The sequence below is a fragment of the Scyliorhinus torazame genome, chromosome 16, assembly GCF_047496885.1.
Source record: "Scyliorhinus torazame isolate Kashiwa2021f chromosome 16, sScyTor2.1, whole genome shotgun sequence".
Lineage (NCBI taxonomy): Eukaryota > Metazoa > Chordata > Chondrichthyes > Carcharhiniformes > Scyliorhinidae > Scyliorhinus > Scyliorhinus torazame.
In genome coordinates this window covers 21,229,260-21,255,726 of record NC_092722.1, presented here as the reverse complement: position 1 = coordinate 21,255,726, position 26,467 = coordinate 21,229,260, and the positions used below count along the sequence as shown (strand labels likewise).

Sequence of the window (26,467 nt, the reverse complement as noted above, 5' to 3'; positions counted from 1 at the left end):
GCTCACTGATGCTCAGTTTGGGTTCCATCAGGGTCACTCAGCTCCTGACCTTAATACAACTTTGGTCCAAACATGGACAAAAGAACTGGGGCGGGATTCTCTGACCCCACGCCGGGTCGGAGAATCGCCGGGGGCTGGCGTGAATCCCGCCCCCGCCGTGCCCCGAAGTCTCCGCCACCAGAGATTCGGCAGGGGCGGGAATCGCGCCGCGCCGGTCGGCAGGCCCACCCCCACCGATTTTCCGGCCTGCGATGGGCTGAAGTCCCACTGCTGGAATGCCAGTCCCGCCGGCGTGAATCAAACCACCTTTTGAACGGCGGGACAAGGCGGCGCGGGCGGGCTCCGGGGTCCTGGGGGGGCGCGTGGCGATCTGGCCCCAGGGGGTGCCCCCACGGTGGCCGGGCCCGCGATCGGGGCCCATCGATCCGCGGGCGGGCCTGTGCCATGGGGGCACTCTTTTTCTTCTGCCTTTGCCATGGTCTTCACTATGGCGGAGGCTTATCCTGATTTTTATGAACAGGACTTACTTGGGCACTTTTCCACATTGCTGGGTAGTTGCCAGTGTTGCAGCTGTATTGGAACAGCTGGGCTACAGGCGCAGCTAGCTCTGGAGCACAAGTCTTCAATATTATTGCTGGAATGTGGTTAGGGGCCATAGTCTTTGCAGAATCCAATTCCGCTGACGCTCCCGCGCATGTGTGGACCCGCGTCACTCGGCAAAGACCTTTCAGCCCTGGCTGGCGTGGCGCCAAAGGCCTTTCCCGCCAGCCGGTGGAGCGGAAACCGCTCCGGCGCGGGCCTAGTCCCTCAAGGTGAGGGCTTGGCCCCTAAAGGTGTGGAGACTTCCGCACCTTTGGGGCGGCCCGACGCTGGAGTGGTTCCCGCCCCTGAACTCTAGAGATGAGATGAGAGTGACTGCCCTTGACATCAAGGCAGCATTTGACTGAGTGTGATATCGAGGAGCCCGAGCAAAACTGGAGTCAATGGGAATCAGTGTGGTGGAGAGGGAATTTTCCACCGGTTGGAGTCGTACCTAGCACAAAGTAAGATGATGGTTGTCGGACGTCAAGCATCTCAGATCCAGGAGATACCAGCAGGAGTTCCTCAGGTAGTGTCCTCGAATAATCATCTTCAGGTGCTTCATTAATGACATTCTGGCCATTATAAGGTGAGATATGGGAAGGTTCGCTGATGATTACACAATGTTCAGCACCATTTGCGACTCCTCATATACTGAAGCAACTCATGCCCATATGCAGAAAGACCTCTGGCTTAGGCTGATGTGGCAAGTAACATTCATGACATCCAATAAGAGAGAATCCAACCAGCGCACCTCGACATTCAATGGCATTACCATCGCTGAATGCCCCACTATCAACATCCTGGGGGTTACCATTGACCAAGAACTGAACTAGACCAATCATACTGTGGCTACAAGAGTAGGTCAGAGGTTGGAAATTTTGTGAAGAGTAACTCACCTCCTGACTCCCCAAAGCCTGTCCACCATCTACAAGGCACAAGTCAGGAGTGTGATGGAATACTTGCCACTTGCCTGGATGAGTACAGCTCCAACAACACTCAAGAAACTCAACACCATCCAGGACAAAGCAGCCCCGCTTGATTGGCACCCCATCCACGTCTTCAACATTCACTCCTTCCACCACCGACACAGTGGCAGCAGTGTGTACCATCTACGAGTTACATTGCAGCAACTTGCCAAGACTTCTTTGCTATCTGCCAAATCCGCAGCCTCCACCACCTAGAAGAACAAAGGCAACAGATGCATGGGAACACTACCACCTGTAAACTCCTCTCCACGCCACACACAAGAACATAGGAGCAGGAGTGACCATTCAGCTCATCTAGTATGATCATGGCTGGTCATGCGCTTCAATTACTTTTTCCACACTATCCCCAAATCCCTTTGTCATTGGTATTTAGACATCGACCAATCTCTGCTTTAAACGTAAGACTGAGCTTCCACAGCCCTCTGCGGTAGAGAATTCCAAAGTTTCACAATCCTGTGAGTGAAAAGATTTCTCCTCAGCTCAGTCCTAAGTGGCTTCCCCCTTATTTTGAAATTGTGTCCCCTGGTTCTAGGCTCCCAAACCAGGTGAAACATCTTGGCCGGGATGGATTTGCCCCACTACTGCTGCCAATGAGAACAGAGAATTGGGAGCTCAGCCAAAACTCCATTCACAGTGACAGGAACGGAGAATTCCACTGGCCTGAACGGACGGAGAATTATCTGCTCCTTAACATTCTTAAAGGAGCTAAAAGGGATTTTAAACTGCTTGCACAAAAGGGGGCAATTTAATACATGGAAAAGAAAACTGAATGATTCAACCATGGTGACGAAGTTAAAAATGACTCTAAATTTAAACATTTCAGGCAAACTTTGGTGTAGTGGTAATGTCACTGAACTAGGAATCCAGTGCCCAGGTTGATGCTCCAGGGGCACTGGTTCAAATCCCTCTGAGGTAAATCAGTGAAATTTAAATTTGGTTAATAAAAACTGTAGTCTCAGTAATAGTGACCATGACAGCTATCGTTGACTGCTGTAAAAACCCACCAGGTTCACTCGTGTCCTTTCGGGAAGGAAATCAGCTGTCCCTAACTCGTCTCGCCTACATATGACTCCAGGCTGGCAAAATTGTGGTTAGCTGCCCTCTGCAATGACTTAGCGAGCCGCTCAGTTCAAGGGCAATTAGGGATGGGCAACAAATGCTGGCCTTGCCATTGCCACCCACACCCCAGGAAAGAATCAACAAAAAACAATTGTTATGAAGGATGATTTGGATGTTTGGCTGGTTGAAACCTTTTTCAAAGCATTGGACATTGAAAAAACATGCAAACACAGAAGGAAGTGGGAGATCAGGACATAAGAACTAAAGAGTGGTTCAGGAGCTGTTTTAAAAAGTGAAAACTCTGATGGATGACAATTTTGTGTCTGGTTTTAAGGAGGAACAAAGGAAATGGCTGTATCCGGAGAGTATGGCAGGGGATTTGTCCTTGGATTCTAGCTCACAACCGTCAGTGCCCAGGAGCTCAGATGGTTTGCCAGGTATCAGCAGTGTTGTTCTTGACAAAGTTAACCACACCAAAGCAAACTGTAAAACCTTTAAACCCCTCACAAATGCAAATCCAGGGTCCTGACTGTACAAAGTCCAATACAGGTTTTTTTTTTCTCAAACCAACATGAGTACAAAACCAAGGTAATCGGCGGCACGGTGATACAGTGGTTAGCACTACTGCCTCACAGCACCAGGGACCCGGGTTCAATTCCAGCCTCGGGTAGAATCGGGTGGAGCCTCAGCCTCCCAACTATCCACCTTCACTACTTTCCATTTCTCTCTTAGTGTTGGCCAAGGTATTTACCAAGACTCGCTTCCACAGCCATATTTCCTTCCTCAGTGGCTGTCTTCATCTCCAACTTACCCCACGGGAATTTAAACTTAAATTCCACCCTGCATGTAACCTCCAGGATTACAGGTACCTCCAGGATATACAACATTCTTCCAACTGCTGCTCTCGCCACATCCTGAAAGCCACACTCAGTGCCATGCGGCACCACATGAAGGCACTCAACATCTCTCTCCAGCAGCACCGTCTTTCTCTCAAAGCTGTCCCTGTCCCCAGTTTCATTTCATCCTTCGCATCATTCGACGCTTTAACAAGAATCTTTTCCTGTTTCTTACAGATGTTAAGGAACTCAAGCTTCAACAACTCATCAACACCACTGCCCATCCTAGGCTCGCCACCAGTCCCAATCCCTCGAACCCCATTTCTCCCAGTATCAACACCACTGCCCATCCCTGGCCCTCCACCAGTCCCAATCCCTCGAACCTCATTTCTCCCAGTATCAACACCACTGCCCATCCCTGGCCCTCCACCAGTCTCAATCCCTCGTACCCCATTTCTCCCAGCCCCAGCCCTTGCTGTGTGTTCACCATACCCTCCGACCTCCCCCTCTCTGAGGCTGAGCGTGCTGTTCTCAGCAAAGGACTCAGCTTTGTACCCTTACGTCCCCACCTCAATGAATTCCGGGCTCGACATGATGTTGAACTCTTCTTTCGTCGCCCTCGTCACCGTGCCCACTTCTCTGGGCAAGAATCCTCCTCCCGTTCCACTGATCCTTTCATGTGCCTCCAACATTCCGCCTCCAAGTGGACCCCCCCCCGCCCCCCCGGACGATTACCTGCCCTTGATCTTTTCATTGAGAACTGTCGACGGGACATTGGCCGTCTTAATTTTTCTGCCCCCCCTCACCCATTCCAACCTCTTGCCTTCCGAACTTTCTGCTCTTCACTCCGTCAGGTCTAACCCCGACTTTGTCATCAAACCTGCCGACAAAGGGGGTGCTGTTGTCGTCTGGCGCACTGACCTCTACCTCGCAGCAGCTGAACGGCAACTCTCAGATACTTCCTCTTACCTCCCCCTGGACCATGACCAGACCACTGAACATCAAGCCATTATCTCCAACACTGTTAGCGACCTCATTTCTTCCGGATGACTTCCCCCTACGGCTTCCAACCTCATAGTCTCCCAACCCGGACAGCCCGCTTTTACCTACTTCCCAAAATCCACAAAAAGGACTGTTCCAGCAGGCCCATTGTATCAGCATGCTCCTGCCCCACCAAACTTATTTCCTCTTATCTTGACTCCATCCTCACTCCTCTGGTCCATTCCCTCCCCACCTACATCCGGGATTCCTCTGATGCACTGCGTCATATTGACAGCTTCCAGTCCGCGGGCCCTAACCGTAGTCTATTCACCATGGATGTGCAATCCCTCTACACCTCCATCCCACACCAGGATGGCCTGAGAACTCTTCGCTTCTTTCTCGAAAATATGCCCGGACAATTCCCATCCAACCCCACTCTCCTCTGCCTGGCTGAACTTGTTATATCTCTCAACAACTTCTCCTTTAACTCATCTCACTTTCTCCAAATGGGTAGCAATGGGTACCCGCATGGGTCCTAGCTACGCTTGCCTTTTTATGGGGTATGTGGAACATTCCTTGTTCCAGGCCTAACTGGGCCCCCTCCCACAACTCCTTTACCGATACATTGATGACTATTTTGGGGCTGTGTCATGCACTCGTCCGGACCTGGAAAAATTCATCAACTTCGCTTCCAGTTTCCACCTTTCCATCACTTTCAGCTGGTCCATCTCAGACACTTCCCTTCCCTTCCTTGATCTTTCTGTCTCCATTTCCGGCAATAGACTATCCACTACAAGCCCACTGACTCCCACAGCTATCTGGACTACAACTCTTCGCACCCTCCACTCTGCAAGGACTCCATCCCTTTCAGCTCCTTTGCCTCCGTCGCATTTGTTCCGATGATGCCACTTTCCAAAATGGTGCTTCGAAAATGTGTTCCTTCTTCCTCAACCATGATTTCCCACCTACAGTTGTGGACAGGGCCCTCAACAGTGTGCGGTCCATCTCCCGCACCACTACCCTCGCCCCCTCCACTCCCTCCCAGAACAAGGATAGAGCCCTTGTTCTCACATTTCATCCCCCTCCGCCATTTTTGCCAACTCCAGCGTGATACCACCACCAAACACATCTTCCCTTCACTCCCTCTATCAGCATTCCGCAGAGACCGTTCCCTCCGAGATAATCTAGTCCTCTCCTCCACCATACCCAGTACCACTCCCATCACCCATGGCACCTTCCCATGCAATCGCAGAAGGTGTAACACCTGCCCCTTTACCTCTTCCATGCTTAACATCCCAGCCCAAAACACTCATTCCAGGTTAAGCAGCGTTTCACTTGCATCTCTTCCAATTTGGTCTATTGCACTCGCTGCTCCCAATGTGGTCTCCTCTATATCGGAGAGACCAAACGCAGACTGGGTGATCGCTTTGCTGAGAATCTTCGGTCTGTGCGCATTCAGGACCCTGACCTTCCCATTGCTTGCCATTTTAACAAAAGACCCTGCTCCCATGCCCACATGTCTGTCCTTGGCGTGCTGTAATGTTCCAGTAAAGCTCAACGCATACTGGAGGAACAACATCTCATCTTCCGGTTAGGCACGCTACAGTCTTCTGGTCTCAACATCGAATTCAACAACTTCAGATGATCAGCTCTACCCCACCTCGACCCATTTGTTTTCATCCCATTTTATTTTAACTGTCCTTTACCATTTCTTTCTTTCTTAATATATATTTAACAGCCTCCCCCCAATCTTATCTACCTTTCCTTAACCTTTCTCTTTCCTTCCCCCCACACCTACAGTTCATCCTCTGATGTTAGTTTCCCTGCTGTTTGGCCTTTCACATCTTTTGTCCTCTCTGGGGACTGCCATTAGCACTCTTTCCACTTGGGTTCTGTGGCCATTAGCACCCGGTTTCCCTGGGTTTCTGTGGCTATGACTCATCTTTCATTCTCACTCCACAGTTTAATATTTAAAAAGCTTTGACAAAGAGTCATCGGACTCGAAACGTTAGCTCTTTTCTCTCCCTACAGATGCTGCCAGACCTGCTGAGATTTTCCAGCATTTTCTCTTTCATCTCGGGTGACCGTGTGGAGTTTGCTTCCCGTGTCTGCATGGGTTTCCTCCGGGTGCTCCGGTTTCCTCCCACAGTCCAAGGATGTGTGGGTTAGGCCACGCCAAATTGCCCCTTACTGTCCAGGTATGTGCATGTTAGGTTACGGAGATAGTTTGCATCGATTGTGAAGAGATCAATTGTCAATTTCTTGGACAATAAGAAATACTGGTTTATGTGACCTGGTGAACCTTGACCTAGAAGCAATAGCAACAGGAAGGAAGTTACGACAGAAGCTGTGTGGCTGGGAGACAAAGGTGAGCTACAGGCAGAGGAGCTGGAGGATGAAGGCAATCAGTACGCAGATGCGCAAACTAAGAGAAAGCAGACAGAGATGAAACGAGGAACACAGAATTCTTGTGCGGAGAAGAAGCAAATCACTCTCAGGAAGTAGTGAGTTTTTCTTTTTGGCAGAGAAGGGAACAAGGGGGGGGAAATCTAACGGCCGCACCCGACCCGGGACGCAACATGGCCAGTTACCTGGTTCGCCATGACTCGTGTGATCTAACGAGAGGTCACAATCTGGATCCCACCCACAATGGGCAGGACTCAAATCTGCATATAAAGTGTGCAGTAAGGCTCACTTTAATGTGCACTCACCGGAGTTACCCAAGACGCAGCATGTAACCCCTGTGCCTCAGAGACCCTGGGGCGAAATTCTCTGGAAACGGCGCGATGTCCGCCGACTGGCGCCCAAAATGGCGCCAATCAGACTGGCATCGCGCCGCCCCAAAGGTGCGGAATGCTCCGCATCTTTGGGGGCTGAGCCCCAACATCGAGGGGCTAGGCCGACGCCGGAGGAATTTCCGCCCCGCCAGCTGGAGGAAACGGCCTTTGTTGCCCCACCAGCTGGCGCGGAAATGACATCTCGGGGCGGCGCATGCGCAGAGCATCAGCGGCCGCTGACAGTTTCCCACGCATGCGCAGTGGAGGGAGTCTCTTCCACCTCCGCCATGGTGGAGACCGTGGCGGAGGCAGAAGGGAAAAAGTGCCCCCACGGCACAGGCCCGCCCGCGGATCGGTGGGCCCCGATCGTGGGCCAGGCCACCGTGGGGGCACCCGCCGGGGTCAGAACGCCCCACGCCCCCCCCAGGACCCCGGAGCCTGCCCACGCCGCCTTGTCCCGCCGGTAAGGTAGGTAATTTAATTTACGCGGCGGGACAGGCAATTTATCGGCGGGACTTCGGCCCATCCGGGCCGGAGAATCGAGCGGGGGGGGGCCCGCCAACCGGCGCGGCGGAATTCCCGCCCCCGCCGAATATCCGGTGCCGGAGACTTCGGCAACCAGCGGGATTCACGCCAGCCCCCGGCGATTCTCCGACCCGGCCAGTGAGTGCCAGTTTGCACAGATCTTAAACATGGTGGCAGGGGGTTCTCATGGTGATCAGGGGCCCCTGGTGGTCAGGCTCTGGGCAGGGTGGTACCCTGATGCCACCCTGGCACTGGCAGCCTGGGCACCCTGGTAATGCCACGCTGGGGGCCTCTGATCCCCTAGGAGACCCCCACGAGTGCTGTTCTGTCTGGTCGCTGTTTGTAGAGACCAGGGGCGACATTCTCCGACCCCCCGCCGGGTCGGAGAATCGCCGGGGGCTGGCGTGAATCCCGCCGGTTGCCGAAGTCTCCGGCACCGGATATTCGGTGGGGGCGGGAATTGCGCCGCGCCGGTTGGCGGGCCCCCCCCCGCTCGATTCTCCGGCCCGGATGGGCCGAAGTCCCGCCGATAAATTGCCTGTCCCGCCGGCGTAAATTAAATCACCTACCTTACCGGTGGGACAAGGCGGCGTGGGCGGGCTCCGGGGTCCTCGGGGGGGGGGGGGGGGGCACGGGGCGATCTGACCCCGGGGGGTTCCCCCACGGTGGCCTGGCCCGCGATCGGGGTCCACCGATCCGCGGGCGAGCCTGTGCCGTGGGGGCACTCTTTCCCTTCTGCCTCCGCCACGGTCTCCACCATGGCGGAGGTGGAAGAGACTCCCTCCACTGCGCATGCGCGGGAAACTGTCAGCGGCCGCTGACGCTCCCGCGCATGCGCCGCCCGGAGATGTCATTTCCGAGCCAGCTGGCGGGGCAACAAAGGCTGTTTCTGCCAGCTGGCGGGGCGGAAATTCCTCCGGCGTCGGCCTAGCCCCTCAATGCTTTGAGGGCGGCGCGATGCCCGTCTGATTGGCGCCGTTTTGGGCACCAGTCGGCGGACATCGCGCCGTTTCCGGAGAATTTCGCCCCAGTTTTTTTTCCCAAAAATATACTTGAACATTTTGAATTGTCTTGACTGTACATTTCCATCAGAGTTACACATTCCCTTGACTTTCTTCCATTCAATTTTGATAACATTACACACATATCGCTCTTTACGTTACAATTCCTTCTTAAACATTTACATTGTCATGTTTCTTTTATACATTGGAGTGTTAATGACCCAGACCGAGGGGGGTTTACACTGTTACCCGCCCCTCGGTGTACATTTGCTGGTAAGACCTTACACAGTGGTCTTTCCCCATTGCGCCTTGGTGGCTGCTGCCCCAAGCTTGAGTGCGTCCCTCAGCACGTAGTCCTGGACCTCGGAATGTGCCAGTCTGCAACACTCAGTCGCACTCACCCAAGGTCTCTGAGGGGGAAGGAGATAGCTTCCACACCCTGGGTAACTCTGGAATCTGCACATTAAAGTGAGACTAACTGCTGTGTTTAATATGCAGATTTGCTAAAAAGTGATCCTGTTGTTAGATCTCGCGAGGCGTTGTGAGCCGGGAAGATCCCAGGAGCAGGGTCTCCTGGCTTCAATCGGCCACGTTGCACTGCGGCAATCTGCTTTTCGGGTGCAAACTATCCGAAAGATGTATTTGCCCTGTCTCTGTAACACACTGTAGAATGTAACAGAGAGATTTAACAGTGGAATTGAAAGTTATGAAGGATTTGATAGAATAGACAGGAGGAACTTGTAAAATTCTCTATCCTTTGTTCAAACCCTTCCTTGTAATCTCCTCCAGCTATACAACTCCTCGAGAACTCTGCACCTCCTCAACAATTCTGACACCTTCCGCATCTCCAGTTTTTGTTTTCCACCAGTGGCTGCTGTGCCTGAAGACATCGAGGCCCTAAACTCTTGAATTCCTTCAATAAACCTCTGCACTTTGATCTTCTCTTTTAAACCTGCCTCTTTGACCAGCTTTGGTTACCTGCCTTAATATCTCTTTTGGTGGCTCTATTTCAAATTTTGTCCGATAACACTCCTTTTTTTTTCTTTCTTTTTAAAATAAATTTAGAGTGCCCAATTCATTTTTTTTTCCAATTAAGGGGCAATTTTAGCATGTTCAATTCACCTACCTTGCACATCTTTGGGTTGTGGGGGCGAAACCCACGCAAACACGGGGAGAATGTGCAAACTCCACACGGTCAGCGACCCAGAGTCAGGATCGAACCTAGGACCTCGGCACCGTGAGACTGCAGTGCTAACCACTGCGCCACCGTGCTGCCCTTGTCCGATAACACTCCTGAGAGATGCTATTGGATGGTTTACTATTTTAAAGGCACTATATGAATGCAAGTTGTTTTTTTTGAAACTTTACATGAATTAAATTGTAATGTTACGGTTGGCATAACTGAAGAAAACTCTTGGATTCTACAATTAGAAAAGTAAAATGTACCAAACTGGCTGAAATCTCAACAATAAACCAGGTTTGTTCTAGGGTATATAATTTTGTCACTTGATTGCTTCTAAAAGGAGAATGCAGCTACACTAGTCTAGCCTGGTGCTTATTGTACTGGTCTAATAACCCAGAGGTTGTGAATTCACCTCCCACCATTTTTAGAAAAATGTTTTTTAAAATAAATTTAGAGAACCCAATTCTTTTATCCAATTAAGGGGCAATTTAGCATGGCCAATCCACCTACTCTGCACATCTTTGGGTTGTGGGGGCGAAACCCACGCAAACACGGGGAAATGTGCAAACTCCACACGGACAGTGACCCAGAGCCGGGATCGAACCTGGGACCTCGGCACCGTGAGGCAGCAGTGCTAACCACTGTGCCACCGTCACCGCCCACCATGACAGTAGCGAAGTACATATCGCTATGGTAAGAAGAAGTGGGCAATGAATCGGCGAAGTGCATTGAGGAACAGACTTGGAGGAATTACTGAGACAGTGCAAGAGAACTGAACCAACATAAGTGGGACAATGTCAATTAGACCCTGTGTGCTTCAGCGGTTGTGTCATTTTGAATGTGTAGGTGACTTTCAGCTCCCTTGCACTGTAACACACAGCAACTCCTCACAGCCAGTTAGTTCTCGCTCTAATTTTGTCATTCAGCTTCACCAAGCACAAAAAAAAATTCAAACAAATCAGCAGAAATAGATCCAAACAAGCAAAGAACTAGATAATCCTAAATCTGTCCTTGTTTTAAAGCTCCCGACACTTAAAAATGCGTTGCTTGTCTGTAGTGCTGACAGTGGGATTTTGGAATTCTTTTTTTCGCAAAGCACTTAGCAAAACAATTCTGTAATAATCCAGCGACTGGGTAATGAATCATCTCGGAGTACTAGCGGTTGGGACTGTTGAGTTTTGCATGGGGAATTACTATCTGCCCATAAGAATGAATGTTTAGATTTGCTGCAAATATCTCTCTCTGCGTGTTGTTGCCGAACACCAGAGCAAACAACACTTAATCATTTAGAAGCACTCAACTGCACTATGACAAATATGTGAATGTAATGCAAATTTATCCTGAGAGTTGGCCTTCAGGTTGGGAGTAGCAATTTCTGCTTCCTTCACACCTCCCTCTGAAGGTCAGCATGGTGGAGTTTGGCTTTAAATCTCCGGTCGTTTTCTCTTCTGCGAAATGTTGCAGTCATTCCAAGCAGAAGGGAGGTGAGGGAGATAGGACTGGGATAATGGTTTTAATATTTTTTCCTGGTTTGCAAGCCAAGAATTCCTAGCTTAATTCTTCACTTACTGCCCCCACCCTACGGCCGCTATTACCTCTGTAACACTGCACTGGAAAGGGTGGCATGTGGCGCAGTGGTTAGCACTGGGACTGTGGCGCTGAGGACCCGGGTTTGAATTCCGGCTCTGGGTCACTGTCCGTGATGAGTTTGCACATTCTCCCCATGTCTGCGTGGGTTTCACCCCCACAACCCAAAGATGTGCAGGTTAGGTGGAATGGCCACGCTAAATTGCCCCTTAATTAGGAAAAGAAAATAATTGGGTACTCTAAATTTTTTTAAAAACACTACACTGGAATGTTGAGGCCCATTTTAACCCTTCCAAGATCAACAGGCTCAGGACAAACAAAGGATTGAAGCTATTACAATAAAATCAAAATACTGGATACTGGAAACCTGAAAGAGTCACACGGACTCAAAACGTTAGCTCTATTTTCTCTGTTCACAGATGCAGCCAGGCCTGTTGAGTTTTTCCAGCATTTTCCAGATTTAAGCCATTGTTGTTTTAGCTTGGTTCAGTTGATCACACTCAATGAAGTCATTGGATGTGAAGCACTTTGGCATGTCCTGAATCTGTGAGGAAGTGCTACATAAAGGCACGTTCTTCCGTCCAAAACTTTGTGAGGCTGTTTATAGATGGAAGTTTCAGTTCATCGCTAGCTGATTTAAGTTTGGCAGCATTGGAGCTCACCTGAGCATCCCGAGGTTAGAGAGAGAGACAAGGTCTACTCTATCTCAATCACATGCCTGGACATCGACCTTTGAGGAACAGCCCAGCTTGACATTTGTCTTCCCTAGGCTTTACCACTTTTCGAAGGTTCCCTGAGGAAAATTACCAATTTAATACCTCATTATGGGCAGTATATTGGTTGAGAAACTGAAACTCAGTTGGCTTAAGAACCTTAGAATTGGCAGAGAGGAGATATTCACCCTATCAATCAGCTGGATTCATCAAATTACTCTAAACTGGATACAGATGGAGAGTGAGCTAAAGTAACCACAGAACGGGTACTGGAATATCCAGCTTGTTAGTGCACAATCGTAGGTTAGGAAGTGGCTGGTGAAAAGCATAAACACCAGCATGGACCAGTTGAACTGAATGGCGAATTTCTGCGGTGTACAATCTTTGTATGTAATCATACGTTTAAAAAAAAAAAATTTTGAGTACCCAATTCATTTTTTCCAATTAAGTGCCAATTTAGCGTGGCCAATCCACCTACCCTGCGCATCTTTGGGGTGTGGTTGTGGGGGCGAAACCCACGCAAACATGGGGAGAATGTGCAAACTCCGCACGGACAGTGACCCAGAGCCGGGATCGAACCTGGGACCTAGGCGCCATGAGGCAGCCGTGCTCCTCACTGCACCACCGTGCTGCCCAGGAGCTGACTAATATGATGAGAATGTGTTACCTGTCCAGCCTGTGGAAGGCCTACACAAAATGACTGGATGGCCACATCCACTTCCTCATTGGCCAAGGACCACACAGAACTCTTTGATAATCCCATGAGTAGAAAGCCATAAGCATGGCTGGAAATATTACATCAGTTAAGTGATGATATTCTCCTGAGGTTGAGGTTAGATGTGAAATTAAGGCAGTGCATTGGGAACTTTGATATGCACCTAACCTCTGCTTTGTCCAACTTGGGCATTCTCACTGCGAACTCTGGGTCAAACAGTGGATAAATATCTCATTCCCTTGCACTGCCATCACTACTTTTGACTTTTTTTTCTTAAAGTTTAATCTATATATTTATATTATATACATGTCTCCTTGACTTTCAGGGCATTAAAACAAATATACCATTTACATAATCCAAAATTAGCCAAAGCTTTGTTATGCAAACTTTGAGCCGCGATAAAATCGTAGAAAAGGACCATTCATTCCATTGTGTCAGTACTTGCATTCCAATTAAAGCTTTCTACTCTAATTCCATTTCTCTATATTCTTTTTAAACATTTTCCCAGTTCCCTTTTAAATAATGTTGTGGTCTCTACCTCACCAGCCCCTCGAGGTAAAGTATTCCATGTTCGAATAAACATCTGTGTGGGGGTAAAAAAAAATCTTCTCACTTTCCTCTTCATTATTCTGAAATTCTGGAGAGGATTCCTCTCTTAACATTCCCTCTTGGCAATCTGTTTCCATGCATGTGTTTTATTCAAAATATTCCAGGGAGTTGAATTGTTTTCCTGTGTTCAATGGACACAAGGGCATACAAAAGGTCCAGAATGGAGAAAACATTCAAATGCAGCTGCCATTAGTAGCTCAGCTTCCAAGTGCACTGACCAATGTGTCACAAAGCTATACAGACCCGAAAGGTTCGCTACCAAGTCTGTACCTCAAGAGGGACAGAGATGTAGAGGAACTGTGCATCCTAGTGAGGGACAGAGGTGTAGAGGGACTGTGCATCCTAGTGAGGGACAGAGGTGTAGAGGGACTGTGCATTCTAGTGAGGGACAGAGGTATAGAGGGTCTGTGCATCCTAGTGAGGGGTAGAGGGACTGTGCATTCTAGTGAAGGACAGATGTGTAGAGGGACTGTACGTCCCGGTGAGGGACAGAGGTATAGAGAGACTGTGCATTCTAGTGAGGGACAGAGGTGAAGAGGGACTGTGCATCCTAGTGAGAGATAGAGGTGTACAGGGACTGTGCATTCTAGTGAGGGACAGAGGTATAGAGGGTCTGTGCATCCTAGTGAGGGACAGATGTGTAGAGAGACTGTAGGTCCTAGTGAGGGATAGAGGTGCAGAGGGACTGGACGTCCTAGTGCGGGATAGAGGTGTAGAGTGACTGAGCATCCTAGTGAGGGATAGAGGTGTAGAGTGACTGAGCGTCCTAGTGAGGGATAGAGGTGTAGAGTGACTGAGCGTCCTAGTGAGGGATAGAGGTGTAGAGGGACTGGACATCCTAGTGAGGGACAGAGATGTAGAGGGTCTGTACATCCCGGTGAGTGACAGAGGTGTAGAGGGTCTGTACGTCCTGGTGAGGGACAGAAATGTAGAGAGACTGGACATCCTAGTGAGGGACAGAGGTGTTGAGGGACTGTACGTCCTAGTGAGGGACACGGGGTAGAGAGACTGTAGGTCCTAGTGAGGGATAGAGGTGCAGAGGGACTGTACGTCCTAGTGAGGGACACAGGGGGAGAGAGACTGTAGGTCCTAGTGAGGGATAAAGGTGCAGAGGGACTGTACGTCCCGGTGAGGGACAGAGGTGCAGAGGGACTGGGCGTCCTAGTGAGGGACAGAGGTATAGAGGGTCTGGACGTCCTAGTGAGGGACAGAGATGTAGAGGGTCTGTACATCCCGGTGAGGGACAGAGGTGTAGAGGGACTGTACGTCCCGGTGAGGGACAGAGGTGTAGAGGGACTGTACGTCCCGGTGAGGGACAGAGGTGTAGAGGGTCTCTACATCCCGGTGAGGGACAGAGGTGTAGAGGGACTGTACGTCCCGGTGAGGGACAGAGGTGTAGAGGGACTGTACGTCCCGGTGAGGGACAGAGGTGTAGAGGGTCTCTACATCCCGGTGAGGGACAGAGGTGTAGAGGGACTGTACGTCCCGGTGAGGGACAGAGGTGTAGAGGGACTGTACATCCCGGTGAGGGACAGAGGTGTAGAGGGACTGTACGTCCCGGTGAGGGACAGAGGTGTAGAGGGTCTGTACGTCCCGGTGAGGGACAGAGGTGTAGAGGGACTGTACGTCCTGGTGCAGGACAGAGGTGTAGAGGGACTGTACGTCCTGGTGTTGGACAGAGGTGTAGAAGGACTTTATGTCGCAGTGAGGGACAGAGGTGTAGAGGGACTGTGTATCCTAGTGAGGGACAGAGGTGTAGAGGGACTGTGCGTGATGGTGAGGGACAGAGGTGTAGAGGGACTGTGTATCCTAGTGAGGGACAGAGGTGTAGAGGGATTGTGTGTGATGGTGAGGGATAGAGGTGTACAGGCTCTGTGCGTCATGGTGAGGGACAGAGTTGTAGAGGGACTGTATGTCCTGGTGAGGGACAGAGGTGTAGAGGCTCTGTGCGTCATGGTGAGGGACAGAGTTGTAGAGGGACTGTATGTCCTAGTGAGGGACAGAAGTGTAGAGGGACTGTACATGTTAGTGAGGGACAGAGGTGGAGAGGGTCTGTGCGTTGCAGTGCAGGACAGAGGTGTAGAGGGACTGTGTATCCTACTGAGGGACAGAAGTGTAGAGGGACTGGACGTCCTGGTGCGGGACAGAGGTGTAGAGGGTCTGTACATCAAAATAACAATCTTTGTTGTCACAAGTAGGCTTACATTAACACTGCCATGAAGTGACTGTGAAAAGCCCCTAGTTGCCACATTCCAGCTCCTGTTTGGGTACACAGAGGGAGAATTCAGAATGTCCAAATTACCTTACAGCACGTTTTTTGGGACTTGTGGGAGGAAACCGGAGCACCGGAGGAAACCCACGCAGACACGGGGATAACATGCAGACTCCACACAGACAGTGACCCAAGCTGGGAATCGAACCTGGGGCCCTGGAGCTGTGAAGCCATAGTGCTAACCACTGTGAGGGGCAGAGGTGTAGAGGGTCTGTGCGACCTGGTGGGAGACAGATGTGTAGAGGCAGTGTACTGACAGATTTTAAACAGAATGTGTTAGGGCCCGTAAACTAATTCAAGATGACACACAGTCCCTTTTAGCGATAATATATTTGCTTGGTTTGAGGATTGGTTAATAGATGGAAAACAGAGAGTAGTAATAATGGACCAGTTTCAGTTGGCAGGTTGTAACTGGTAGGGTGCCATGTGGGCCAATGCTTGGGTCTCAACTTTCCAAGATTGCAGCTTTACAAGCCTCCTGATATTCAAAGTTAGGTGGGCAATTGAGCCTTGCTGGGGGTAGAAAGATGCTGCAAAGGGATATAGTCAGGCGAAGTGTGTGGCAGGGATGTGCTGGATGGAGTACAATGTGAGGAAATGTGAAATTATCCATATTGGTATGAAGAATAGAAAACCAGAATATTTATTCAAAGGTAATAAATGTTGGTATTAGGTCCAAATAGATTTATGACATAGTTATATAATTTACTTAGGAAGGCAAAGATAATGTTTTTAAAAAAATTTAGAGTGCCCAATTCATTTTTTCCAATTAAGGGGCAATTTAGTGTGGCCAATCCACCTACCCTGCACATCTTTGGGCTGTGGGGGCGAAACCCATGAAAACAAGGGGAGAATGTGCAAACTCCACACGCACAGTGACCCAGAGCCGGGATCGAACCTGGGACCTCGCCGGACAAAGAGAATGTTTGTTTTTATGGCAAGCGGTCTGGAGTATAAGAATAAGGAAGTCTTGACCCGATTACATGGGGCTTTGTTGAAACAATACCTGGAGTACTGTGCACCGTTTTTGGTTTTGTGGGATGTGGGCTTTGATGGGAAGAGCAGCATTTGCTGCCCATCCCTAATTGCCCTTGAACGGAATGGCTTGCTGGGCGATTACAGAGGGCAATACTGTGGGTCTGAAATTACATGTAGACCAGATCGGGTAAGGTCGACAGATTTCCTTCCCTAAAAGGACATTAGTGAATCAGGTGTGTTTTTCGAACAATCGATGATAGTTGTCATGGTCACCATTACTGAGACGAGCTTTCAATTCCCGATTTATTAATTGAACTTAAATTCCACCAGCTGCCGTGGTGGGATTTGAACCGATGTTCCCAGGGGATTCACCTGGACATCTGTCCAGTGACGTTACCACTACTTACCTTAGAGGGCTTGCAAGAAAGGCTGCCTAGATCGATTCCTTGGATGATTAGCCTTTGAGGACAGATTGAATAGGAGAAGTCTATATTCTCTGGAGTTTAACAGAGAATGGTGACCTCATTGAAATGTATAAAATTCTCAAAGGCTTGACGGGGCGAAATACTGAGAGGCTGTTTCTTCTGGCTGGAGTGTCGAGAAATAGGAGACGTGGCCTCGGGATAGGGGGTCGACATTTTGGAATGAGATGAGGAGAAATTATATAACTCAGAGGATTGTGAATCTTTGGAATTCTCTACCCGAGAGGGCTGTGGACACTCAGCTGTTCAGTATATTCAGGATGGAAACTGATACATTTTTGGGAACAAAGGGAATAAGGGGATGTGAGGATAAGTCAGCGAAATGGATTTGAGGTTGAGAATCAGCCATGGTCTTTTGAACAATGGAGCAGACTTTACTGGCCGTATGGCATATTCCTGCTATTTCAAATGGCCTTTTGTACGTCTGTTCAGCATCTGTCAGGATTTGGCTAAGATTCTATAGCAGACATTTTACTGCGATTGTTTCAAATGTTTGGAGTGCGGAGGGTTTCGTTGGTTTCCTGTAATCTGCCATTTTCCCCAGAGGAGAACTTGCTCTCGTCCACAACCTGCTCATTCAGCTCTGGTTGTTTACTGCAAGAAACAGGTAGGGATTCTTCTGGACCCGCTCACCTGTGAAACTTACGGAAGTAAGTTGGTGGGGATGTGCTCTCTATCTGTTCCACGTTAACTTTATCTCCCTGGATCTTTCCTTAGTACCTGTGGGATTCAGACTGGTGTTATTTACAGGCTGACTGTAAGCAAACATCCTGCATGGGTTAAAAGACGCACAAACAGCTGCCGGCTGCATACCATTTATTACCAGAGTTGCTTTGGAAACCGCCAGTACTTTTGTTGTGCTCAGTGGCAGGCTGGCACAATAAGTTCCCGTGTTATTATTTCATCTCTGGGAAGCAGATACAATGCCAACCAGCCAGGCCAGGTAAAGTGAAGCATAACCAATGAAGTGCATTCACTTTTGGTAAGCAGCCTACCTCTATAGATCAAGGAGGGAATATAAAATAAAGAGACTAATTTGATCCTGTGGTTTTGCGACTGTCCCTGGGCCTCAGCATTATTATGTCTAGACAGTGTATGCAAGGAGGACAGTAATATCATGACCAATATAACAACCTTGGCATTGGGATGCTTCCACTGTCGGCTAGCTAACACTCGGTGCCTAGGCTCTCACATGAAGAATGGCCGTTTTGAATGAGACTGTAGATGGTTGCAGACACCTGTGAAAACGTATGGTGGGACGAGCCAGTGCCCTCAGGAGGGCGCAACTGATAATGGGAGGGACAGATACAACCTACTGAGTGCTTGCCTCGTTTGTTTCTGATCACTGCTTTGAACTTAATACAATTTATGAGATTGTGTATAACTTAGTGGATTGTATGCTCTTCATGATGAGGGACTGGGATTGGGTATAATTATGCGGGGGATATAGTTCTGTGGTGGGGGACATGTTTTTGTGGGCAACATTGTACATTGAAACCTTTTCCTTTCATTTCAGGGACAGTGGAGAAATGACCTGTTTAATGGGCAAGGCTCGATGATTCATTGCAGCGGAGTCACTTATGATGGAATGTGGATCAATGGTCGTCCCGCCAGTGCGTATCCTTCAGACTGCATTACCAGTTGCACGTGTTGCACTGATAACACAGTCATTGATTAACAATTGTCCTGTCTGTGTTGTTTCAGTGATGAAGGGTACTAAGAGATTTAAATTTAGATGACAATTTAGAGGGCAAGTGTTCCTTGTGTTATTTTTTCTTTCCTGGATGTTGCCTATTACCATTGCCGACAGTTCTCTGGTTTCTCCATTTCATGTTTCAGCACAAAACTTATTTTGTAAACTGCCCAAACTGCTGTATTTAAATGTTGCTAATGGTGGGGCTCCCTCTCTTTTGTTAAGGTATATTTCCTCTCGATAGGCATTTTCTTCACTATTTGTCCTCAGAGCATGGATGGCACTGTCAAGGCCGCATTACTGACCAACCATGGTGGCTTTGAACTGATTGGCTTACTCGCCTATTTCAGAGGATCTCTTGGTTTGCTACTCCAGTACATTATTGTCCTGGACCATTTTTCAAAGAAGGTTTTTCTTAACCAAGAGCCAATGTAAGTCACACAACCTAGGGTTGATGGATGAAATGGTCTTGGTGCGAGTTTGGAAAGAGCAACAGAGTTTTGGATGACCTCTAGCTTGAGGCGGTGAGGGTAGAATGTAGGACACTGGTAAGGAGCAAATTGGAATAGTTAAGTGGAGAAGTTTTATAAACATGGATACTTTAAATCCAGATTAAGGGATTAAAAGTCTCCATCCTTTTTTGGCTTTAGGTGTTCTACAAACAACCAGCCTGAGAAGCAGCAACTTAATTCTTTGTCTTTTTTAGTGACACATTTCCTTGTTTTCAAACCCCTCCGTGACAATATCCCTCTCTATCTCTATGACCTCCTCTAGCCCTTTAACCTTCCAAGGCATCTCCATTCATTCAATTCTGGCCTCTTCAGCATCCTCTATTTTTTTTTAATATAAATATTTTTTATTGTGTTTTTGAACAAAGTATATTTACCGTTATGTACACAGGATAAGAAACATATATATATACACACACACATATATAGAAGAGAAGGGCACACCCAAATATACCAAAGAGAAGAAAATAGTAAATGGTAAAAAAAAAAATACAATAAAAGAAAAAATAGGATAACTGGTAGAGTATTGTGCACCAGCTCAACAGCAGCAACTCTGTACAACTGGCAATATTATTTACAACACATAAGTAGGCGACTGTTTGCGGGAGGGAGTGGGGGGTGGGTGGTGGTGGAGACCGGGGAGGTAAATATACATTCGGGTGCCGGATGCATCCTCTATTTTAATCACCATTGGCAGCCACACTTTCAGCTGCCATGGCCGTAAACTCTCAAATTCTCTCCCTTAACCTCTCTGCATCTCTATCTTCCTTTCCTCCCAGAGGCTGGCTATACTCCGGCGAATATTTTTTTATAAATTTAGAGTACCCAATTAATTTTTTCCAAGTAAGGAGCAATTTAGCGTGGCCAATCCACCTATCCTGCACATCTTTGGGCTGTGGGGCCAAAACCCATGCAGACACGGGGGAGTGTGCAAACTCCACACGGACAGTGACCCAGAGCCGGGATTGAACCTGGGACCTCGGCACTGTGAGGCAGCAGGGCTAACCCACTGCGCCACCGTGCTGCCCATCGGCGAATATTTATTGACATCCCAAAACGTTTCCGCCATCTTCAAGACACAAGTCAAGAATCTGATGGAATAATCTCCACTTGTTTGGATGAGTGCAGCACCAACAACATTCAGGAAGCTTGACACCATCCACGACAAAGCAGCCCACCCGATTGTCAGCCCAACCACCAGCGGTAACATTCGCTCCCTCCACCACTGAATCACAGTGGCAGCAGTGTGTACCATCTGCACGATGTACTGCAGCAACTCACCAAGGTTTCTTTGAAAGCACCTGCTGAACCCATGCCTTCTACCACCTAGAAGAACAAGGGCAGTAGATGCAAGAAAAAATGGGTGCCAAAGAGCCAAGGATGAGATTGAAGTATTAATATTCTCGATGCTCCACAAGTTCAATCACGACAGAGCAAAGATCAACCAAAACAAAAAGAATAATTAACTATAAAGTTACAAAGAAGGTGTGCAAGCCAGAGGAAATCATGTTCAAACAGTACAGGGATTGGATCAGATCACACCTTGAGTATTGCATTCTTTTGAGGTTTTCGGCTGTTTTCTAAGTAAAATCTAATGTTGTTCATCTTAAAGTGTGTGACTAACGATATCTTACAAAGAATGGAATCTGTCTCTTTTTTGTAAAAGCTGAAGCCACTAAGCTGGTGATCCTTGGTGAGGGAATACAGGAGGTGGTGCAGGGGTCTCCTTTTACCATTGAAGTTCAACTCCAAAACAATGAAGGAGAGCTTACAAAAGGTAAGAACCGTCCATGATCATAATTGCAGGGCTCCCAGACACCACAGACAAACATCATTCTGGATTTACTGCTGCCTTAATAGCTTGGTGGGTGCAGGACACTGTCTGACTTTGAATCAAGTCATTCAGGCTTGGAAGGTCTTTAAAGGCCCAGTTGTCTAATCAAATTGGGGTAACAATGATACAGTTATATTTGGCCTTGGTACCACTGATCACTTTGCGGTGGCCCCAGTTGGAAAGGGTATATGTGTGAATGTTGGGCAAGAACAGGATTAGGCAGGGCAGCCCGGTGGCGCAGTGGTTAGCAGTGCTGCCTCATGGCGCTGAGGTCCCAGGTTCGATCCTGGCCCTGGGTCTGTGTGGAGTTTGCACATTTTCCCTGTGTTTGCGTGGGTTTCACCCCCACAACCTAAAAGATATGCAGGTTAGGTGAACTGGCCACACTAAATTGCCCCTCAATTGGAAAAAATGAATTGGGTACTCTAAATTTAAAAAAAAAAGGACAGGATTAGGCTTGGGTGTGATGCATCTCTTCCTGCTGGTTGTTACCCTCCTATCACCACCACCTCCTAACAGCAGCCCCCCACCCCAGTAGACTGGCAAGAATTGCCACTTTGGTGAGGAACCAAACTCCAGTAGAGTAAGCATCTTGTGAGCAGAGGACATGAAATAGCTCTGGCCAGAGATGATTGCACCAGAGAAAGTGCAGCAGACAACATGTAGTCTGGAAAAAGCGGAATTTCTCAGCACATTTTAATACCTGGCCCTAGAATCTATTATTATCTGGTAAACCCGTCCCAACATTATGATGTGCTTTATACTCCTTTAAGGCTTTTTTCTGTCTTTAATAGCATGCAGAAAAATGTAAAACCTCCACAGGAATTTCTTTTTGGGGGAAAGAAGGACTAATGGAGCTGGGAGGTGTGAATAAAGCAGCTACTTGGTCCCATTATCTTGGATTGTGCATCACTAGATGTCATGCACGACAGCCTGCAGCAGATGACCTAATTTCACATCTTTTAAATGCGCAAAGGGTACCTGAAAGAGCAAGACTCCAATTTAATTTATTTCACAGACGGCAAATGCTTGCTAATGGCTAGGACCTGTCAGTTGCAACACTGGTTTCCCACTTGAAAAACTGATCCAAACCAAACCCAAACTGACAAGCTGGCTGGCTGGCAACAAAAAGACTAATTTTTGGAAGGAACGAACTGTCAAGCTATGTGAGCATTTCCTACAAATGCTCGCAAATTTGTGATCCCTGGAAGGACTCGATGCTGACTTTGGATTATTGCACGCAGTGCCTCATTCACAATAAGCAGAGCGGTGTTCAAATTATGGGGCAATGCAGGCTGGTCATGCCCATTTTCTATTCATCTGCTGAACTACTGGGTGGGCTATTACACACTAATTTCAGAGTAAATGGGCATGGCTTCTTCCACTGTTGGCTCACTGCCTGACACAAAAACTGAGCAATACAGACCAAGCACCTGATGTAGACATTGAGCTGGTGACTCAAGCTGGAAAGGACGGGTGTTTGGGTGCCAGATGAGGACCGCACCCCCCCCCCCCCCCCCCCCCCCCCCCCCCCCGCCCCACACACACACCCGTGGGAGTATCCTGTTAGCAATTCATGTCAAGGCTCATGCAAGGAAAAAGGCTACCCGGGTGAGGTTCTGCATCTTATGTAAGAAAGGAAAAGGGAATAGAGTTACAGGCACAAATAGACATTTTGGAGTCGGACAACAGGAACCAGTGAAGTTAATTAGAGACAACAGTTATATCAATGAACTGACCCAAAACCAACAGGCTAGAGCTGACATATTTGGTACGGAGCTGCTACGTTGTGAGGTCTGAGAAACAGATAGGTGAGGAGAAAAAGCCCTGTGAAGAATTAAATAAAAAGCAGACTCCAAGGTTAAACAGAGAGAGAAAAAGCCTCCGAACAAGAACCAGGAATGAAAAGAATGGGAAAAAAAGAGAAATAACAAAAGGAGGGAAAGTGAAAGATCCTGCCAAAATACAGAATTTAGAAAGGAAATATGAAGACGCAGGGTGAAACTTGAAGAAAATCTTTTTAAAATTGCAGAGAGAGCATATAGTAGGCTGGTTTAGCACACTGGGCTAAATAACTGGCTTTCAAAGCAGGCCAGCAGCACCGTTCAATTCACGTACCAGCCTCCCCAAACAGGCGCCGGAATGTGGCTACTAGAGGCTTTTCACAGTAACTTCATTGAAGCCTACTTGTGACAATAAGTGATTTTCATGTGGGACTGTCAGAGACAGGCTGCTACAGACTGGTGCTTGTTCAGCTTTATTATAGAAATGAGACAATAAATGAGGCCTGCAGAGACAGCCCTTACTATAGACTGGCATTTGTCCAGCTTTTTAAGAGTTAGAGCTTGCAAATGGGGCCTGTAGAGACAGATCTCCCTGTGGGCCGATGATAGTCTGCTTTGTTTATTGAGAGAGAGTAGGATCCATAGAGATAGGCTCACGATGGAGTTCTGCTTGCCCAACTCGTATTAATAGAAACTAAAGCTTCTTGCTTCTCAGATGATTCTGCCCAGTGTGGAGCTATGCCACACAGACCAGGACAAACACACATTTATGAAGCTGTGCTAGGGAGTGGCATCTCTAAAGATATTTCCCACATGCTGAACTTGGTTAAGCTATGTCGGATAGGATGGTGAGAGGTTTTCCCTGAGCCTGGAGAAACAGGGGCAGTGAACTTAATGCTGTTTCCACTATAGACTTGATTGGCGACAGCAGGCAAAAAGTTTTTTCCCGAAATAAGAAGAATTGCTGATACTTTATTTGGCTCCAAGTTTAAATTGTTGCCATTCCTTTAATTATAACTTACTTGCAATTTTCATCTCCGAATGCCGGTGACTTCTCTGGACCCATCAGAGCCTGCACTGCGTAATGAATAATTATGCAAATGAGCATACTATGGAGACTTGAGTGTTATTAGCATTTAACCTTTCGCGTGGGATTTGCAACAGCTTTAAATCATTTCAAAACCATATAGACCTGAAGATGAAAATTGGCCCCAGCAGTCGGGGCAGCAGTGGAATCTGTAAATTGGCATCAGCGTCCCTGGGACAAGAGAGGGGAAGGGGGCAAAGTAATCAATCAGGGCTGTCTTACCTGATTGCTGTCAAATGCTGGAAACATGCTGTGTGAATATTTGGTGAGAGCTGAACATGGCTTATCTCTGTGTTCACAAAGTCCGCGGTGACTCACCATTGAGGCGCACATGAAGGGATGGCCACATGGGCGAGATATCAGATGTCGTCCGTGCGGTAGAAGCCCCAACAGGACTCAGCAACTTCAGAAGAAAGGAGAAAACTAGTTGTGAAGAATCAAATTTAACAAATCCTTTTTGATTTTCCTGAATATCTAAGCTATAAGGTGGCTTTCCTCCAGGTGCTGGGCATCATTCCAGCATCAATGAATAGTGTTAACAGCTTTGAGTGAGGTTGGGTAGCATGGGCAAAATGTTTTTGTAACATTCAGTTGGGTAACCAGGAGAGTTACTCAATAGTGCAGTAAAAATCCCTCCAGTGACCTCCTTTTGCCAAAATGTTAAGAAGTGGATCGAGCTGTATTCCCCTCACAGCTATCTTGGGGAAGAAGCGAGGCAGCCAGATTCTCTCATGTTTCCTTTTGGCAGGCACAGCTCTCTGATGTTATAGTGTTCGCTGTGGAAGTTATAAAATGCCTGGTTAATCTGCTTGCGGTCACGTGACCAACCCATCTGTTGCCCATATAATAGCGGTAATAACTCGAAACTATTGTTGTGACAACAGATACCTGGAAACACTCTATTGATGGCTTCAAACTGAAAAATCCACAAGAATCTTGCTAGTGCACAGATGTTATATTCCAGCTGCGCAAAAGAATTTATTGCTTTCTTGTTGCTATGCCAACAAAAATATATGTTTAAAAAAACACTGGATTTCTTTTTGTTGCTAGGTTAATAAATGTGTCACACTTGTATTTTCAGCTCTATTTCATTGGTGCTGAGTTAGTGGACATGAACTGGGGCAGTGACAGGGCTTTCTGTAACTAGCCTCAACCATCCCAATCTAGGAAGGAGGGACACAGTCGTAATTCCCACTCATCGCCCCTTCTGGCATGTACATGTATGGTTGCCTTGTCGGGCTTAGGACTGGATTAGCATCAGCTCCAATGCCATCCCATAACTAAATAGCTCGCCAACAATCTCTCATGAAAATAAGAATCTCTTCAAGTCGTCGTCATATAATAAAATTTTGGTGAGCTGAATCCCAGGGGAACTGCCTCCAAACTCGGATTAAGAGGAGCTTCATCATAGCTGAGGACGCCCCGTTCCCACAAGAATGTGTCTCTGTGCCTACAAATGCGGTCTATGTCAAAAACAACAGATTCAAATGCCAAATAAAAACAGTGAAGCATTAAAAATGTAAAAAAAAGTCTTTATTCATTTTATTCACAGCTTACAATGACCTGAATTTGCAAAAGGCCAGGGCCTTGCATTGAAAAAGGCCAGGAATGAGCTCTGGAAAAACTCTGTAATATTTTTCTACTTAGCATGTTGTTTTCAGTTGTACACGATACATTCCACCATGTCGACGATGCAGTCAATTCTGTTTGCAGTGTTTTTGTGCAACATTGCAAATTCCCGGAACCTCTCTCTGGCCCTTGTGGCATCAGCTGGGAAAATAGACGGTTCAGCAGGCGGACATTCATCAGACTCTACAGGGTTATCGGGCTCTATGGTTGAAGAACATATTTTCCTGCAGGATTGAAATGGAGATGGGAACGTTTTCAACAATACGTTTAACGTTTTCACAGGTTTAGCCATACTTTTTCACGTACATGCTTTTTTCCCCTGAAAATTTAGAGTTTGCGTGGGTTTCGCCCCCACAACCCAAAGATGTGCAAGGTAGGTGGATTGAACATGCTAAATTGCCCCTTAATTGAAAAAAAATGGATTGGGTACTCTAATTATTTTTTTTTAAAAAGAAAGTGCAAACTCCACACAGTCACCCAAGGTCAGAATTGAACCCCGTTCCCTGGCGCTGTGAGGCGGAGCCAGAAGGTGAAATTGACCAGAGGAATGTGTTTTCCCCTGGGGAGTTCAGCCTGGAGAGTTCATTTGTTTTTCAGCTTGGAGAGATGATGTCATTGCTGGGTGGAGCTAAGGAATTCAGAGAG

The 26,467-nt window shown here is 47.9% G+C and overlaps 1 protein-coding gene across 2 annotated transcripts in view; it reads left to right on the top strand.

Moving 5' to 3' along the window:
- Positions 1-26,467, top strand: part of LOC140392622 (MORN repeat-containing protein 1-like) — a 347,348-nt gene that overhangs the window by 57,987 nt on the left and 262,894 nt on the right. For both annotated transcript variants that reach the window (XM_072478054.1, XM_072478053.1), the window contains exons 7-8: positions 18,803-18,899; positions 21,155-21,265. In XM_072478054.1, coding sequence (XP_072334155.1) covers positions 18,803-18,899; positions 21,155-21,265 — 208 coding nt within the window. The remainder of the gene's footprint in view (positions 1-18,802; positions 18,900-21,154; positions 21,266-26,467) is intronic.